This window comes from Erpetoichthys calabaricus, chromosome 1 (genome assembly GCF_900747795.2).
Source record: "Erpetoichthys calabaricus chromosome 1, fErpCal1.3, whole genome shotgun sequence".
In the NCBI taxonomy this organism is placed as follows: Eukaryota; Metazoa; Chordata; class Cladistia; order Polypteriformes; family Polypteridae; genus Erpetoichthys; species Erpetoichthys calabaricus.
In genome coordinates, this window is record NC_041394.2 from 37,341,378 (window position 1) to 37,357,579 (window position 16,202).

At 41.8% G+C, this 16,202-nt stretch overlaps 1 protein-coding gene across 42 annotated transcripts in view; it reads left to right on the top strand.

Annotated features, from left to right (window-relative positions):
• The window catches only part of LOC114648726 (calcium/calmodulin-dependent protein kinase type II subunit beta), a 412,239-nt gene that overhangs the window by 338,169 nt on the left and 57,868 nt on the right, over window positions 1-16,202 (top strand). For 20 of the 42 annotated variants that reach the window (XM_051936324.1, XM_051936383.1, XM_051936336.1 and 17 more), the window contains one exon: window positions 2,942-2,979. In XM_051936324.1, the coding sequence (XP_051792284.1) occupies window positions 2,942-2,979 (38 nt within the window). Of the gene's footprint in view, window positions 1-2,941; window positions 2,980-12,708; window positions 12,742-16,202 lie in introns of all 42 variants that reach the window. The other 22 variants (XM_051936338.1, XM_051936334.1, XM_051936362.1 and 19 more) reach the window with 3 other exon arrangements.

Below are 16,202 nucleotides of genomic sequence, written 5' to 3' on the forward strand. Positions count from 1 at the left end.
ACAAAAAATGTAATTGATATCAGAGCATAATATTTTTTTATGACCATAAAAATTCAAAACATTAATCAGAATGGAAGCCATGCTCCCAAAATAAGATTCATGACACTGTGTCTTTCCTTAATTCTCACAAAGTGCAGGCAGTTACTGAACACACTAAACTTGAACTTAGTGCTGATCCTTATTTTAAATGACAGCCGAGGCAAGACACAAATGTAGTCACAGCAGCCAAGATTCCAAATGGCCACACTTGATGATGTCATAAATTTGTGAGTCAACACAATCAAAAGCAAAAAATTCAAAATAAATTAAGCAAGGCCTTACGATGAACTGCTGCTCCCCATTTAGGTCCCGCTTGCCTGCATCAAATGCTTCCAAGACCCACAAACCTGAATTGGATTCAAAAGGTTTGAGAGGTTTAAGTTAAACAAGGGAGAATTTCCTTTCATCCCTGATAACTGTCATAAGGAAGATGTCTTCTGCCTATAATTGATTGGCAAGGCATTGGTCAGTATTGCCACCTCAAAGTACCAGAGCTCTGGGTTTAAATTCTAGCCTATTTTGACTTCTGATATTCTATTCCAGCTTCCTCCCACATCTTCAACATGTGCAGTCAAATCGACTTTTAGCACTAAATCAGCTCTGCAATGGACTGCCGTTTTCTCGAGCATTGGTTCCTGACTTGTGCCTGATGCTGCCAGGATAGGCCTTGGCCCCTACAACTCTCTACTGGAGTAGGCAGATGTTTGACTGAGGGTTAGCCTTCAGAATGATCTTAGACTCTCATAATCCTCTGCTGGAATAGGTTGTGCATTATTTGGTTTGTCTTGCAATGGACTGCCATCTCTTCCAGAATTGTTTCCTGACTTAAACCCAATGCTTTCAGGATGAGTCTCAGCCCCACAACCCTCCACTAGTCCAGTAGATTTTGCCTGAGGATTGGTTGTCAGGATGAGCACGAGCTTCCTATTGTGGAACAAGTGGTGCCTCCTCGAGTGTTTGCTGCAATGGAATGCTATTCCTTTCACTATTGGTTCCATAATTGTGCCCAGTGCTGATAGAGTGCGCTGCAGCCCTTATAACATTGTATTGGAACAAGCAAATTGTGCCTGAGGGTTTACGGCAAGGATCTGATCAGGCTTCTGCAACCACCCCCCTTAAATTTGTCCTACACTACATTGGCACTACATTGAGGGTTGGCTGTTAGGGGGCCTTTTGTCCTTTGTATATTAAAATAAACAGATATATAGCTAAACAATGGGCAGGGTTTCAAAATGACTTCTAGCCCCCCAAAACCTTGAATTGGAATAAGGGGTGTCTCAATGAGGTGGTCCTGCAATGGATCAGTGTGTTAGGCTTCTCTGTGAGAATGAGCTTCAGACCCCCCACCACCCTGCAGTAGAACAGGCAAATGTCCACCATGACAGTTGCTCTTAGAATGTGCTCAGACTTCAACAACCCTAATTTTAGTATAAGGGGTATCTCCTTGAGTTTGTCCTACACCGTCCTATCAAGAGTTGGTTGTCAGTATGCATTTTGGCCACACATAACCCTTTTTTAAATAATGGCTGTTTCTCTGAGTTTGTCTTGCATTGGACTGCCATCCAAACCATACTTGGATGCCCAGATGAGCCTTGAGGTCCTACTACCCTGTATTAGAATAAGTGAGTTCTGAAAACAAAGGAATTAGTAAACAAGGCTGAATAGAAAAATGAATACAGCATTTGTGATATCTGCAAATACGTTGAAAAAAATACAAAACTGCTAAGAATTTCTGCACACACTGACATTTGGAAATCGGGATGTCTGTTTAAGCAAGCAGTTCATTTAAGTCTGTGATGGAGCCTGTTAGTAAAGAATGTGGCTGGAATACAATTGACTTAATGCTTTTTTTTTTTACTCCACCTATCAAGTTTGTAAACTGAGAAAATATAAACACAGTTAAGCTTTTTGACCCATAATTGACTGGATCAGGAACCAGCAACCACCAGAACACACAGGGAGACTTGATATTTCTGGGCATGTCAGTGCTAGCGTACTCCTTAAGATAGTCACTGGTCACTTTTGCAGCACCATATCCCATACATCACACATGTACAACCCAGTTATGTAGCATTTGAGCAAACAAGGCACTTGGGAAGAAACAGCATGTGCAAATAGTCATACAACACCTAGTCAGATTGCATCCACACAGTTTATCGTGAGGTATAGTAAATCAATCAGGTTCCCAACAGGAAAATGGCATCCATGTAGTCTTTTGGCATTAAGCTACAAGTGGGATTTAGCAATATTTGCTACACACTGGCCAGTGATAGAGCATCCAGGCTGCTGCAATCATGTCAAATACCCTTAACAGAAAGACATCTCGTCAGTCATAGAGCATTCATGTGGATGCATCCTTCCTAATCCTTGTGTTAAAAAGACTGTAGGCAGACAGTCACATGGTCTGTCGTGTTACCTCAGCATTAAGAACCTAAGAAATGTGACTCAAACAAGAGACCAATCGGCACATTAAGCTTGTTAGGTTTTCTAATATGTAGGATTTCCCAATATCCCTTCTAGAGCTCTCAAGATCATCAGCATTGTTTCTGTAACAGTGGCCACATTCTTCGCAGTAATGCAGCAGCCTGTAGGTTGACATCTCAGGACATGAGACACAACACTTTGCCCCTAGTACTCGTATCCTTTTCACGTAGTTCCACAGCACCCTCAGAAATGTACTGTTTTCAGCAAGACACTTGTCATCCTCGCCTGTGTGCTGCTTGTGAATATTCGTGTGGCATCCTGTGATGACGAAGCTAAGCCACTCTTCGCTAATTTTTTGCTTCTAAGTGCCTTCTTCCCTGATGGTGCTCTCAAGGTGCCTGCCTGCCATGTCGTGCTCCTAGGGAGCAGCATTTCTGTTTGCCCATTATTAAGCCATGTCTTTTTCTCTCCTCTGTAGCAGCGAAGAGTTTATTGAACAAAAAGGCAGATGTGAAGGTAAGCTCCCCTGCTATCCCTCTTGCTGTCTCCTTCGTACCGTGTGCTGCTGTTGCTGCTCTTTTATTTTGTCGTTCTCACTCTTTTGGTGTCTGCTTTCACATCTGAACAATACGGGTCACTTGGTGTGGTAGCAACTTGTCAATTGGCTGGTCGCTATATTCAATAACTGAGCATGCCCATGAGGATTCACTTGACGGACCTCGATTTTGGCTATTCATGTGGCATGTACTTTACAGGAAAAAGCCATCCTTTCTGTTAATGTGAAATGAATTCTGGGGGTTGGTTGACACCTTTCATTTGGCATGGCTCATCATAAATCTATCTGTTAAAAATTTTTGCTCTCATTTGAACTGAAGGGGCAAATGGATGGGGCGTGGGGATATTGTGCTTAAAGCGATGTCTCTATTGGACAGCTTTAAAGTATGAGCTCAGGCTCAAGTGAAAATAAAGCCTTAATTTGGCCATTCCTCAGTGGCAGGTTATTTGTTGTGATTACATTCCTCGGGTTACTCTTCCATAAGGAAATGTTCACAAGGGTCCTACCAGCGGCATCCTCTTTAAAATATATCTAGTGGACAGGGCATGCTCTGTTAAATAGGTAGTCATTGGCTGTGTCCCATAGCTCATCAACAATATTTGTTTTGTCTTAACATGTGGGTAATGGGGCTACACAAAGTAGTAGCAAGCGACTAAGTGAGTTAGACAATCCAGGATCTGAGTTTAAGCAGCCAGTTATGTATTTAATTGGTGACTTTTTCAGACCTCTCTGTCTATCTGTCCAATTAAAAAACTGGTTAAAAACAGTATCCTGGGCTGAGGGTGGATTGCTACCGACAAGGCCGCTTAGCTGGAGCACAGCTGCATGATGTGCTGTCTGGTGTGCTGGCAGTAAGGTGGCTGTCTTGTGTCCATAGTGAACGTGCCAGTGGTTCCTGCCTTTGCTGTGTTCTATTACGCTCTCAAAAACAGTGTTGCTGTTTTTTATTTATTTATTTTTTAGAAAGTGACCTACTTGAAATCTCTAGCCATCAGTTGTTGGCTGAATTTGAGGGAGTGTTATTGTTATATAACGGGGGGGGGGGGGGGGGGGGCAGGGGGTGTTAACATTAAGAAAGAAGGAGGCTCTGGACCCAATTCATTTGTTGGAGGAGAGCAGGTTGGGGACTGTGCCCGCTGGTGAAGGTGAGGGTGGGGAGTTTGCTGCTTCTTTTATGATAGTTTAATCCCTAGATTTGGTAGCCCACTAGTGTGACACTGTAGAATATTATTGCAGTTTGTTTTACAAACTTAATCCCACTTCTCACTTACTAGTTTTCATGTTTTTTGGAGAGTTTTCTAATAATGTTTGATTTTCCACATAGACGTTTGATGGGCATGCTGATGGAGCTACAGGTCAAACCTCTAGTTAGCTAGCTAACTATCCATCTAGCTAGCTAGCTAGCTAGCTAGATAGATAGATAGATAGATAGATAGATAGATAGATAGATAGATAGATAGATAGATAGATAGATAGATAGATAGATAGATAGATAGATAGATAGATAGATAGATAGATAGATAGATAGATAGATAGATAGATAGATAGATAGATCAAATGAATGAACAAACAAACTTTTTGTCCCAAGAGGAAATGATCCACAGATAGAAAGCAAGGCTGGCATGAGAGCTGTCATAGCATAATTTCTGAGGGCTGCTCAGCGTTCACTCACTGGATTCAGTAATGTCAAAGTAAAAACGGAGGTCAACAGTATCCGCCATTTTGTTCCGAGACTGTAAAGGGAGATGAAGTGGAAGTTTGGTGAAAGTTGTATTGTTCACCTGTGTGGCAGCCGCAATGTCCCTTTTTACCGCTCTCTTGGCAGTTTCTCGAACTTCTCCTTTTGTGTGTGCACCTTTCTCTCTCCGTCTCTCTGTCAATACACGCCTCCCAGTTAGTCGGTCACACTGGGTAGGTAGGTAGAAATCTTTCCTGCTCTCTTTTGCTCACACCAAACCACAGCCAAAACCTTTCCTTGAAAGGCTGCTCCTCTCTTTTTTTTGTTGACTCTTCAGTTGTGTGCAAAGAAGACATGTGTCTTCTTAAAGCACTGCCTTCTTCTTGGTTGTTACTCTGCCAGCTGAACAGACTGCAGTGCTATTTGGCACCTCCGTCATTGCTGCTTCGCACACTGATGTCTACATGGGCTATCAACATGATTCAAGAGCTGAATGGACTGGGACAATAATCAGAACGTAGAGGTTAAGATCACTACCACAAGTACCTATTCTTATTTAAGGGACCATTGAGTCTTTTTATTTTTATTTCATTAGTACTATAGAATATTTTTTTACACCCTTGGCTCAGGGAAAGAGAATCAAAATGTCCTCCAGCATGTTCTGTAAGAGTAAACCATACGGAAATGCGTTGGCTGCATCAGATCTAGAGAGAGAGAGAGGGGGTATCTGCCCCCTCATACCGGCAGATCACAATAAGGCTGTCGTGACAGAGCTGTCCGCTCTCATTCTTCTCGGAGCTGCCTTCTTCCAAACGACAGTCTCTGCAAACACTGGCGGTTGCTAGGCAACCTGAAAGGCCTGTGTGGAAGTTATTTCTGGTTTCGTGTTCCCAAGGTTCAAACGCGGTAGCTATTTTTAGCGCCTGGAGCCTCTCTCCTTGGTCTAATGAGATGCATCAGTACAAGGGGGCTGACAGAGCTTGGCAAGTGTGTGTGTGTGCTTGTGGTCTTGGAGCGCCTGCTGCAGGAAAATGATGAGGAGTACCTCTACAATCAGTGGCTTGTGAACTCACATTACAGACTGGAGGGCTGCCCATCTATAGGCCAGGCCCTTAAATTAGGAAAAAAAAAATGTGGGATGTCACAACAGTGGCACCTTTGGTCCTCTCAGAAAGGTGAACTTTACATGTTCTTCATATTGTACTGAGACCACAGCACAGATGTGTTTTTAAAACAAGCAATGACCATTCTGTCCACCAAGCCTATTTAATTAGTTAATACACACATTGTCCTGAGGCATCATCTAACTTTCAGGTCATGGGGTCTGTGTGACTGAGTAGTTCACACTAGAATGTTTTTGTGTGAAGAAGCACTACAAGATATGTCTTCAGTGCACTTCCATTAAAGTTGCACCTACACCATAAGCAGGAATGGATGTGACCCCACCAGGCTTTCTTTGTGCTGGTGCACACCAGATGTGGACAGGACATGAATGGAGTCAAGTGCAAGAAAGATAAAAGGAGGACCGCTATACCTAGTCTTGTTTTTTTTTATATAGCACCCTTAGCAGACTGTGCCTCTTAGTTTCACTTTGAATTTGTCAGACAATGCGGTAAATCAGATAATGAGCAGGCAGCATCATGGCGCTTCAGTCGAGTGATGCAGTTTGCCTCCATTCTCTTTCCACCTAACTTGGTAGACTGCCATCCTTCAGCCTTCATTATTACAACCAGTAGCTTGTAAAATGTAACCACTGGAGGATTATCCATGAGGAACATCAGAGTGCGTCTGTTTTGAGCCCATGTAAACACCGGTGAGTTGTTGTGCTGACTATGCCAAACACTGCCATGTAGTCTGCACTATGATGTTCATTCTTTGGGGGCACATAAGTGAAAAAAAATCAAGATGGTTTCATATTGTTCATGCACTCTGCTGCTGTTTCATTTTGGATGGTTGGAGGGTTACATAGCCAGACCAAATGGCTCAGTAAAAATTGGACAGTGCAGCCACTAAATTTAAAAATGAATTCTTACATTTAGACCACCATTGACCAAATGCCTTTACCTTTACTATTGGATATGTGGGTCTTCAATTGGTCATTCAAGACATTGCTGCTGGTCCATCAGGGAAAGGTTAGAGAGTCTCTAGTGAATTTGACATTAACTAATTGGATGATTTTGCTATTAGTTGATTGAAAACTGTTAGCTAAATGATTGTGATAGACAATTGAGAGTTAAGTAATTTTCCTTTTCTAAATAAATGTTTTGCTAGGTTGAAAATTAATTGGAGGACATGGTGTAATGCAGTTATGTCTGGAATGATGTCACTATGGTTGTTGCTTGAGTGCTGACTGGTGAGATGCCTTTTATGTCATTCATTTCAGCACTAGCTGCAGGTGTCTCATGTCAGTCACTAGAGTGTGGATCAAGAATCCTCGTGTCAGATTGAATGTCTGCAACGTTGCATCACTGAGTAGCAATTGACAGGTTTTCATTTTAGTTACTGGGTAGTCCAATGAATCGGTTGACTACAGACAGGAGGGTTCACCTTTCAGGCAGCAGATTTAGCTTGTTAGTCTAAGGCTAAGTGAAGACCTCTCGTGCCACTTGGCTTTCTCAGTGATTGGCATGCTGTGACATTGGTCTAGAGGTCTGTTTAGAGGGCTCCTGCAATATCAGGCAGTTAATTAGCATTTTATATAGTAACTGACTCCTGTGAACTGTTTGGTGTGCCGTTATGTAGTCAACTGAAACCAATTAGTCTGCCTGTGTCTTGTTATAGTTAGTGATTGGAGGCTTTCATTGGGAGTCTCTCATTTATTGGTGGAGAGCTGTTGATTAACCAAGTAAGCACCCATCGTGTGTTAGAACTGGAGGGCCTTCGTTGTTGGTACATTGTTTAGTTTTTTTTTTTTGCAACTTTCCAGTGTGAATAGTGGCACAATGGTTAGCACTCTTGCCTCACAGCTACACAGTCTGGGGATCAAACCTCATCTCAAAACACGATCAATATGGAGTTTGCTCACTCACCTCAAGTCTTCATTGGTTTTGTCTACATAGTTGAATTCCCTCCCATGTTTTAAAGATTGGTTTGATTTTTAAATTGGCCAGTGGTGACTATGAGTTGCAGTGCACTGGCATCCTGTGTAGGCTTTGCCTTGTCCTGCCTTCCTATCTTGGGATTGGCCTCAGCTCCCCATGGCCATGTATTGGGCTAATCAAATGAAAAAAATGATTTTTTTTTCTGCAAAGAACAGCTATAAAAAGTGAAAAGATAACAATTTAACAGGTTTAAAACAGACATATTTTCATCACTATTATTTAAAACAAGTGCCAAAGTAAAATTAATAATTAGTCAAAAATGATTTAATGTAAATTTGGCATGAATAAGTGTGACATCTTTCAATATATTTATAAATACACACAAGCTTATATGAATATTTATGAATTTCTGTTATAAATGACATCCCATGGTGTCTCATAGTGCACTTTCAGATACATCTCTGGGGACACAGACAAGAGCAGCCATGTGTCGTCAGCATGTTACTGCGATTGCACAGTTGCGTGTGCTGTCAACCAGTGGGTCAGTAGAACTAGCCACTGAAGATCGCCTAACACCAGTACGAAGTTTCAAGTCTGACACCATTCCAGAAGCCATTACCAATAAGAACAGCAGATATTCTTACTTCCCTGTGTTAGTGGGAAGCAGGAAAGATGCAAGATCTCTGCTGAATGACAAAGCAGTAAAATGGATTGCTGAATGATCCACTAGTCTTCCCATGTTGTTTTATCTGTGAATGAAAGTGAGAACCTTTCCAGCACCATCTAGTCGTCACATCCATATGCCTAACGTATGCCGCAATATGTTGTTCCATCTTTCTGCCCTTATAAAGACCATTAATTTGACCAAAGTAAAACTCAAGTCTTTGCAAACGACTACTAATGTTTTAAGAAGTTAAGGCTGACAGACATATTATTTTAATCAAATTCACAAACCATTTTTGGGCAATTGTACCCTGGCATTTCTATGCTATTTTTATGTTAATATTTAGCCCCTAGCAGAGGTGGGTAGTGACGAGTTACATTTACTCCATTACTTTTACATTTACATTACATTTACAGTAACTATTTTAAAAAATTGTAGTTCTAAGAGTAGTTTTACAGCATTATACTTTTCACTTTTACTTGAGTACATTTGTGAAGAAGAAATGCTACTCTTACTCCGTTACATTGGGCAACACTCGACTCGTTACTTTTTTCTATTTACACATTAGATACACTTACATTTTTGCCAAAGAGAAGGCACCAGTGGATCTACTGCATGACTGTTTCACCAATCAGACATAGCAACAATAATCACATGACTCTGTTTCACCAATCAGACGTAGCAACAATAATCACATGACTCCGTTTCACCAATCAGACGTAGCAACAATAATCACATGACTCCGTTTCACCAATCAGACGTAGCAACAATAATCACATGACTCTGTTTCACCAATCAGACGTAGCAACAGTAATCACATGACTCCGTTTCACCAATCAGACGTAGCAACAGTAATCACATGACTCCGTTTCACCAATCAGACGTAGCAACAGTAATCACATGACTCCGTTTCACCAATCAGACGTAGCAACCGTAATCACATGACTCCGTTTCACCAATCAGACGTAGCAACAGTAATCACATGACTCCGTTTCACCAATCAGATGTAGCAACAATAATCACATGACTCTGTTTCACCAATCAGACGTCGCAACAATAACCACATGACTCCATTTCACCAATCAGACGTAGCCACAATAATCACATGACTCCATTTCACCAATCAGATGTAGCCATGCAGTCACATGACCATACACAAACTTCCTGCATCTGCAGCCGGTGAGAGACTTTAAGTCATGCAGGGCTCCTGTTCACTGCTAAATGGTCACAGCTTCACTGCAAAAACCTTAAGAGCCAACTCCTGCTGAAGCTTAGCTTTTTGTTAACATTTCATGTTTGGCTGTAAAATATTGAAAGCTCTATACAACTCATTGGGAAAAGGCCACTCGATAGCACAGCTGGTGATGGAATTTATCAATTTACTCATTATGGAACAGAACTAACAAATGCATTTCTAAAAACACGCGTCAGACTCACTGTTAATATACATTGGCATGTAAAATTTGGGCACCCTTGCTTAAAATGTCAGTTACTGTGAAGAGTTAAGTGAGCAGAAGATGAACTGATCACAAAAAGGCATAACGTTCAAGATGTCACATTTCTTTAATATTGTAAGCAAGATTACATTTTTACTCCCATCATTCACGGGTGCAAATCACCAAAAAAATGAAAAGGGCCTGAAGCCAAAGCTTGGGCACCCAACAAGGTCAGTACTTAGTAAGACCCCCTTTGGCTAGTATGACAGCTTGTAGACTGAGAGAATGGCCGTACTTAATGAGTCTAACAGGAAAGGGCATAACAGTGGTACAGAGAGGCATCTCTCAATGCAGATAGGCAACAGCAGCAAAAGACCAGTGGTGTCTTCTACTTCTCTCTGCTAAGAGCTGAAAGATGAAGGTACAGCAAACACATGGACACCAAAAATGGAGGACTGAAAATCAGAAAAAAGGGCTTTGGGGTGAGAAAGTTTAATTTCTAATTCAACATGTAGAAGGCTGAGTCAAAATTTGGTATAAACAGCATGAGTCCATGGATTGTCCCCACCGTACGTCAATAGCACAGCCTGCTGATGATACAGTGAGGGTGCAGGGGACAATTTTCATCACACATTAGCTCTCCTAATATCAACAGAGCAATGTTTGAATGCCACAACATACTGAAAAATTGTTGCTGCTCTTGTCTCTCCCTTTATAACTACAGTCAACCTTTTAAAATTGATACTTCCTGCAAGATGGCATGTCATGAAGCACACATCATCATCTCCAACTGGTTCCACAGACATGATGGTGACTTCAGTTTATTTCAGTGCCTGTCACAGTCCCCAGATGTCAATTCAACAGAAAGCCTTTGAGATGAAGTGGAATGGAAGGTCTGCATCACAAAATGTTTGGACAAAAAATATGCACACATTTGTGAGATGTTATCAAGTCAACGTAGACCATAATTCCCAAACACATGCCTTGAAGAAGTTAAAGGTGGTCCTGCCCAGTACTAGCTGGTTGAACCTACTTGGCCACTGAATTTATACTGTTTGAGCACATACAGAAATACTTTCGTACACACTTTAATTTCTTCTTACTAGTAAAGTTACTCATGTGATAAGTAAGTAAAGGATTCAAGGTGATTCTGGGTTGTATGGACTACTGCATCACCCAAACCTGTGTTTTGTTATAAAAGAAGAGGACTTTACGGTATAACAGCTTTTTAAAACTCATCCATTTAATCGTTCATTTTCTGTACTTGCTTATGCCATTACAAAGCTATTATGTTCTACAGCCTCTCCTGGCAGCACTGGGTGCAAGGCAGACGCCAATCCCAGATGAGACACTTGACCATTGGAAGGCACACACACTCATTGAAATGGACCGATTTGAAATTGGCAGTCTTCGAGAGGAAAGTGCAAATGGACACAGGGAAGATGTGCAAACGCCACCCAGGCAGTATTGAGGCCTGGAGCCGAGAGGTACTTGTGGCAGCATTGCTAACAATAGTTGTTAAATGGTTACCCTACTTAAAGTCTGACATCCTGAATTTGTTCATCTACTTTTGGATTTAAAGTGAAAACATTCCTAGAACCAAATGTATCAACTTATAAATTGAGGAGTTCTTTTTTAATCCCACACGAATCAGGCCATCCATCCATTTTAATAGGCCTCTTTGGCACATAGTATGGCAAGGCCCTAAAACATTAATCATATCTACAATCATTTTGTCCATTTTACTGTACAAATGCAAATGCATATGATTGTTCATTGCCTGCAATGTCGAACATGGACCCTGGTAAAGTGCTAACTGGAGGGTTGTTGTTTTGCTAGATGGCTTTAATGTCAGTCAACTACACACTGGATGTGCCTCATCGATTTCCAGGGTGCTGATGTTGGTTAGTTGTGCAGAAATTGGCGATCCTCATTGATCAGAGGGCTTTTCTGATGGTCAGCTAAACACTTGATTAGAGGGCTTTTTTGTGGTCATTAGACAGCTGAATGCTAACTGGAGAGCTCAAGTGGCAAATGGAGACACAAAGTGAGTTTGGGCTTTGTTATTTATAACCCACTACTGTGCAGTTTAAGGGGTAAGTTAGAAAGCATTTCTTAGGCTGCACTTCCTTATTCTTAAGGGACCATTTGGTCAGTTTTCTTTATCACAAAATAGAGGCTTCCAAACGGGGGACCCAGAAAGCTCCATAAAACTGGACAAACTGAAAATATCAAACATTTTGAATTGACAGTTAAGTGCCCATGCAATGGCCTCCCGATTTGAAGTCAAGTGGCTGACTGAGTCAGTCCCTAAAGTGGAACCAGAGGATGGGGCCCAGTGCAGGCCTGGCACTTGCCAGCTGTGTTATTGATTCTACTTACTTACACTTACATTGTATTTAATATTCATGTATTTTTATTTTGAATTGGCATTACCTATGAAGGAAGGCTTTGTTTTAATGGAGTCTTCTGTACACAGCACTGAGCTTTTACTGCAATCACTTACAGTGCCCTGCAAGAATAGAACGAACAGCCATTTTTCAATTATAGCACACACTGATATTCATTTAAGTGGTAATAAGGTATACAATCAGCATATTTGAAGGTTATTTTATTCAAAAAAATCCTTAACAAAAATAGTTCTGTTCTGGTAAGGCACTTCATTTAGCAAGTTACCATATTTGAATTCCAGCTTCTTAGTCATACAGACACAAAGAGGCCTCATCTCTGGAATGGTCATTTTAAATGGCTTCTCCGAGATGGAGTCCTAGGGATGCACTCATCTCCTATATATAGTTCACTTTTCTTTAATGAAGCGATACTTACAATATTTCACTCTTTCTCCCCTTTTTTTCCAAATGATGGGGCAGAAACGGAAATCCAGTTCCACTGTACAGTATATGGTGAGGATGTTTTGTTTTTTCATCCTTTTCATTTCTAGTGATGCTTCCAGAATTCTTTTTATTCTTCTGTTACTTAACTCGCATCAGAGTGATTCTTTTGAACCCCAGGTTTCCACAAGAGAGACGTTCTGCTGTGGACATGCATGACAGTGTTTCTTTTAATACTCTGCTGCCATTTGCGCTGACTTTGATTCGGGGAACCAAATAGAAATGAGACATCAATATAAATATGTGGTATGTGGGTAGCAGTGATCATGACATGTGTCTACATCCAAACTTTAAGATAAAAATTAACAAGACACCTGAACATATTCACCAAATGATGTAAGGAATAATGACCATGATGCAGCGGAAGAGACTCTGAGGTCATCTTGCAGCCATCTGTCAATTTTCTATCCTGCTTATCCAGCTTAGAGTATCCCTAGACATTGGGACAAAGGTGGAAACCATCAGATGGACACTAGCTTGATGCACCCACAGGAGCAGGAGCCGACCCTCCAACAGGCCAGGGGCAGCTGCCCACCATGCCGCTCTGTAAAGCAGAACTATTAACATGCACCCAAGTATTTGTGAGCCAAAGAAGAAGCAGACATCAACATAGTTCATCAATCTCTATTCACCTAAGGCTCAGGCTGCTAAAAATATTACCAAATCAACAGGCAACAAGTTCGACACAAAATAGCATGGAAAAAGCGGCCATATCCAAAATCATTAGTCAAAAAATTGTTATAAACAGTAGAGAGAACAAAGAACTAAAATGCTCAGGCTTGGGTGTTTTGCTTTCCCTCCACACACTGAAAATGAATCCTTGAAAACGCTGTCCATAGATTTGGAAAGGTCAAGTGCCCCATTGCAATACGGAAGGAGAAACTAGAGCGTTTTGAGAACATTGACATTTGATTGTCGCACGATCAGGCACTGACTTCAGTTTTGTGGTGTCAATTCCCTTAGTGAGCTCCTCTTTATGGAGAGGACAGTACTTTCCTAACTTTTCTACATCAGCTGATATATACTGTGCTTTGAAACATTTAAATATTTCACCTTGTTTATTTTGGCAGGCCTCCCTTTGACTAGGCGGAGCGGTGGCTCTGAGGCTAGGGATCTGCGCTGGTAATCGAAAGGATGCCAGTTCAAATCCTGTAAATGCCAAAAAAACTGCATTGGGCCCTTGAGCAAGGTCCTTAACCTGCATTTGCTCCGTCCTGGGTATGACGTCATTAATCTGCATCCAGCCCTGTAGGTAGGCCTTACAACCTGCAGAGAAAAACCTGGGGGTTGGTGGCAGAATTGGCACTCCAGCCACCATAAAAAACCTCACACTAGTGTGGTGCTGAGGTGTCACCCGTTGCATGGCTACACACGGGTCCTAATCTGGGGTCCTGAGTTGGTTTGTCATGTGGTGGGTGCGGCAATGTCCTGTATCAGCACGTGCTCCTAACTCCTCTCTCTCTCCCTTCGACTGCCCTACATGTGCTTGTATCATTTAAAAGCAGTTGTACGCCATCTGTCTTGCAGATTAGTCCAGTTTAAAAGTCCAGTTTAGTGCCTTCTTCAGGTGCTTTAAGTGTTCCTCGTGCTTTTGGCATTTTGATTTACTCCCCATTTGTGCTGTGAATGAGCATCACAGTTTGGTGACAAACAGTGCATGTCCAATATAAAAGGTTCACACATTTTTGGCATTTCCATGACAATTTGAAAAGGTTATTAGTGACAGAAAACTTTTTAAAAGAATAGGCTTTTTCAGATTTATCTCAAAACTCTGAAGATAAAAGGAAAAGACAATGGAACTCATAAAAACAAACCACTAGGTGAAGACAGCTCTAGATGGAGAGCAGCTAAAGTCTAATACCCAAGTCTCAAGCCAAGCACCCACTGAGCTCTGCTCATTTATATCCCCTGCTCCTCCATCACATAACCGCCCAGCTCTGCTAATTGGAGGGGCCAGGCGGGAATTGGGAAAGGGGCGGAGCAAACTCTGGACAGAGTGGCAGTCCTTCACATGTCACACACACACACACCTCCTCTGACTGATATTAGGCCAGCTAACCTGCGTATCTTCAGCTGTGGGAGGAAAACTGGAGGCAAAACACACTCAGTGACCAGACGAGTAATTCAAACCCAAGGACCTGATGCAGCAGCACTGACTGCACCACCATGACCATGACACATATGTGACAGTCAGGCAATTCATTTAAGGCGTTAGGATGCCTGTTGCCTTGTTGTACCTCTGTCACAGTGACATGCCACTCAATTAAGACCAAACATATCTTACACAACACAACAGACCTAGCAGGGTCTACAGCAGAGTTCTTTATTGGCTGATCCTGAAACACTCCAATTGGCTGCAAATTCTTCTTCTGACTAATTTCTGGTATGTTTATCTGACAACTCTAAATTGGTTGGGTGTGTGCTTGTATGAGCAAGCGCTACAATAGACTAGAATCCTACTCAGGGCTGCACCACTGATGCTGGGATAAAAACGTTTCTCCTCTGACCATAAAATTTACTTTAGGACAAGCATGAATGAATGGATGATAAACTGGCCTGGTGCAAGTGAGCATGGGTGTGTGCTTGAGTGAGTGTGTTCAGCACTTGACAGACCTCCCATCCAGGGGTGGTTTCTACCTTGCACCCAATGCAAATTCTCACTTCCCAAAGGGCTTTAGGAAATGGATGGATGAGTGAATGCTTAACCTGTAATTCTGTGTATCTCCGGATTGACTGAGTGTGGAAGTACGCGAGTATGCTCTGTGATGGAGTGCTATCTCATCCTGGGTTAGTTCCTGCCTTATGCTTGCTGTTTGTGGGCATTGGGCCTGCCTTAACATAACCCAGGTGCATAAAATGGATGGAGTTTTTTTTTTTTTATTTGGAAGGTTCCTTCCTGTTTTCATACTGCTGCCTAAAGACATGCTCTTCAGTCAATTGCCACCCTGTCTTGGCAAAGGCGATTTAGAAAACGAATAGATGGAAATCATAGCTCACTTGAGGGGAAGTATTTTAGCCCAGGTGTGTGCTACTGTGTAGCAACTCCTTGGTGTGTAATGTCTGGAACTAAGAACTGACCACACTGACATTTAACACTTAAACCGAGGCAGAAAAATGGACATCTTGTTAAGATGTTCATATCCAGCCCATTCATTCCAGGGTAGTGCTTTATTATGTCTCTCCACATAACTGTGTTCACACTTTCATCACTAAATCACATGAGATCTTAGGTATACCCACTTGGACCACCAACGTTCTGTCCTCTGGCCTTGCCACCTATGAGCTTTGAGAAGAGAGAGATTGAAAAACATGACATGATAAACATATCTATAATTATCAAAGTTAAAGATGCTAAGATTTGCATTGGGTGTGACAAGGATGGACAGGATTAGAAATTAGTACATTAGAGGGTCAGCTGAATTTGAACGGTTGGGAGACAAAGTCAGAGAAGTGAGATTGCATTGGTTTGGACA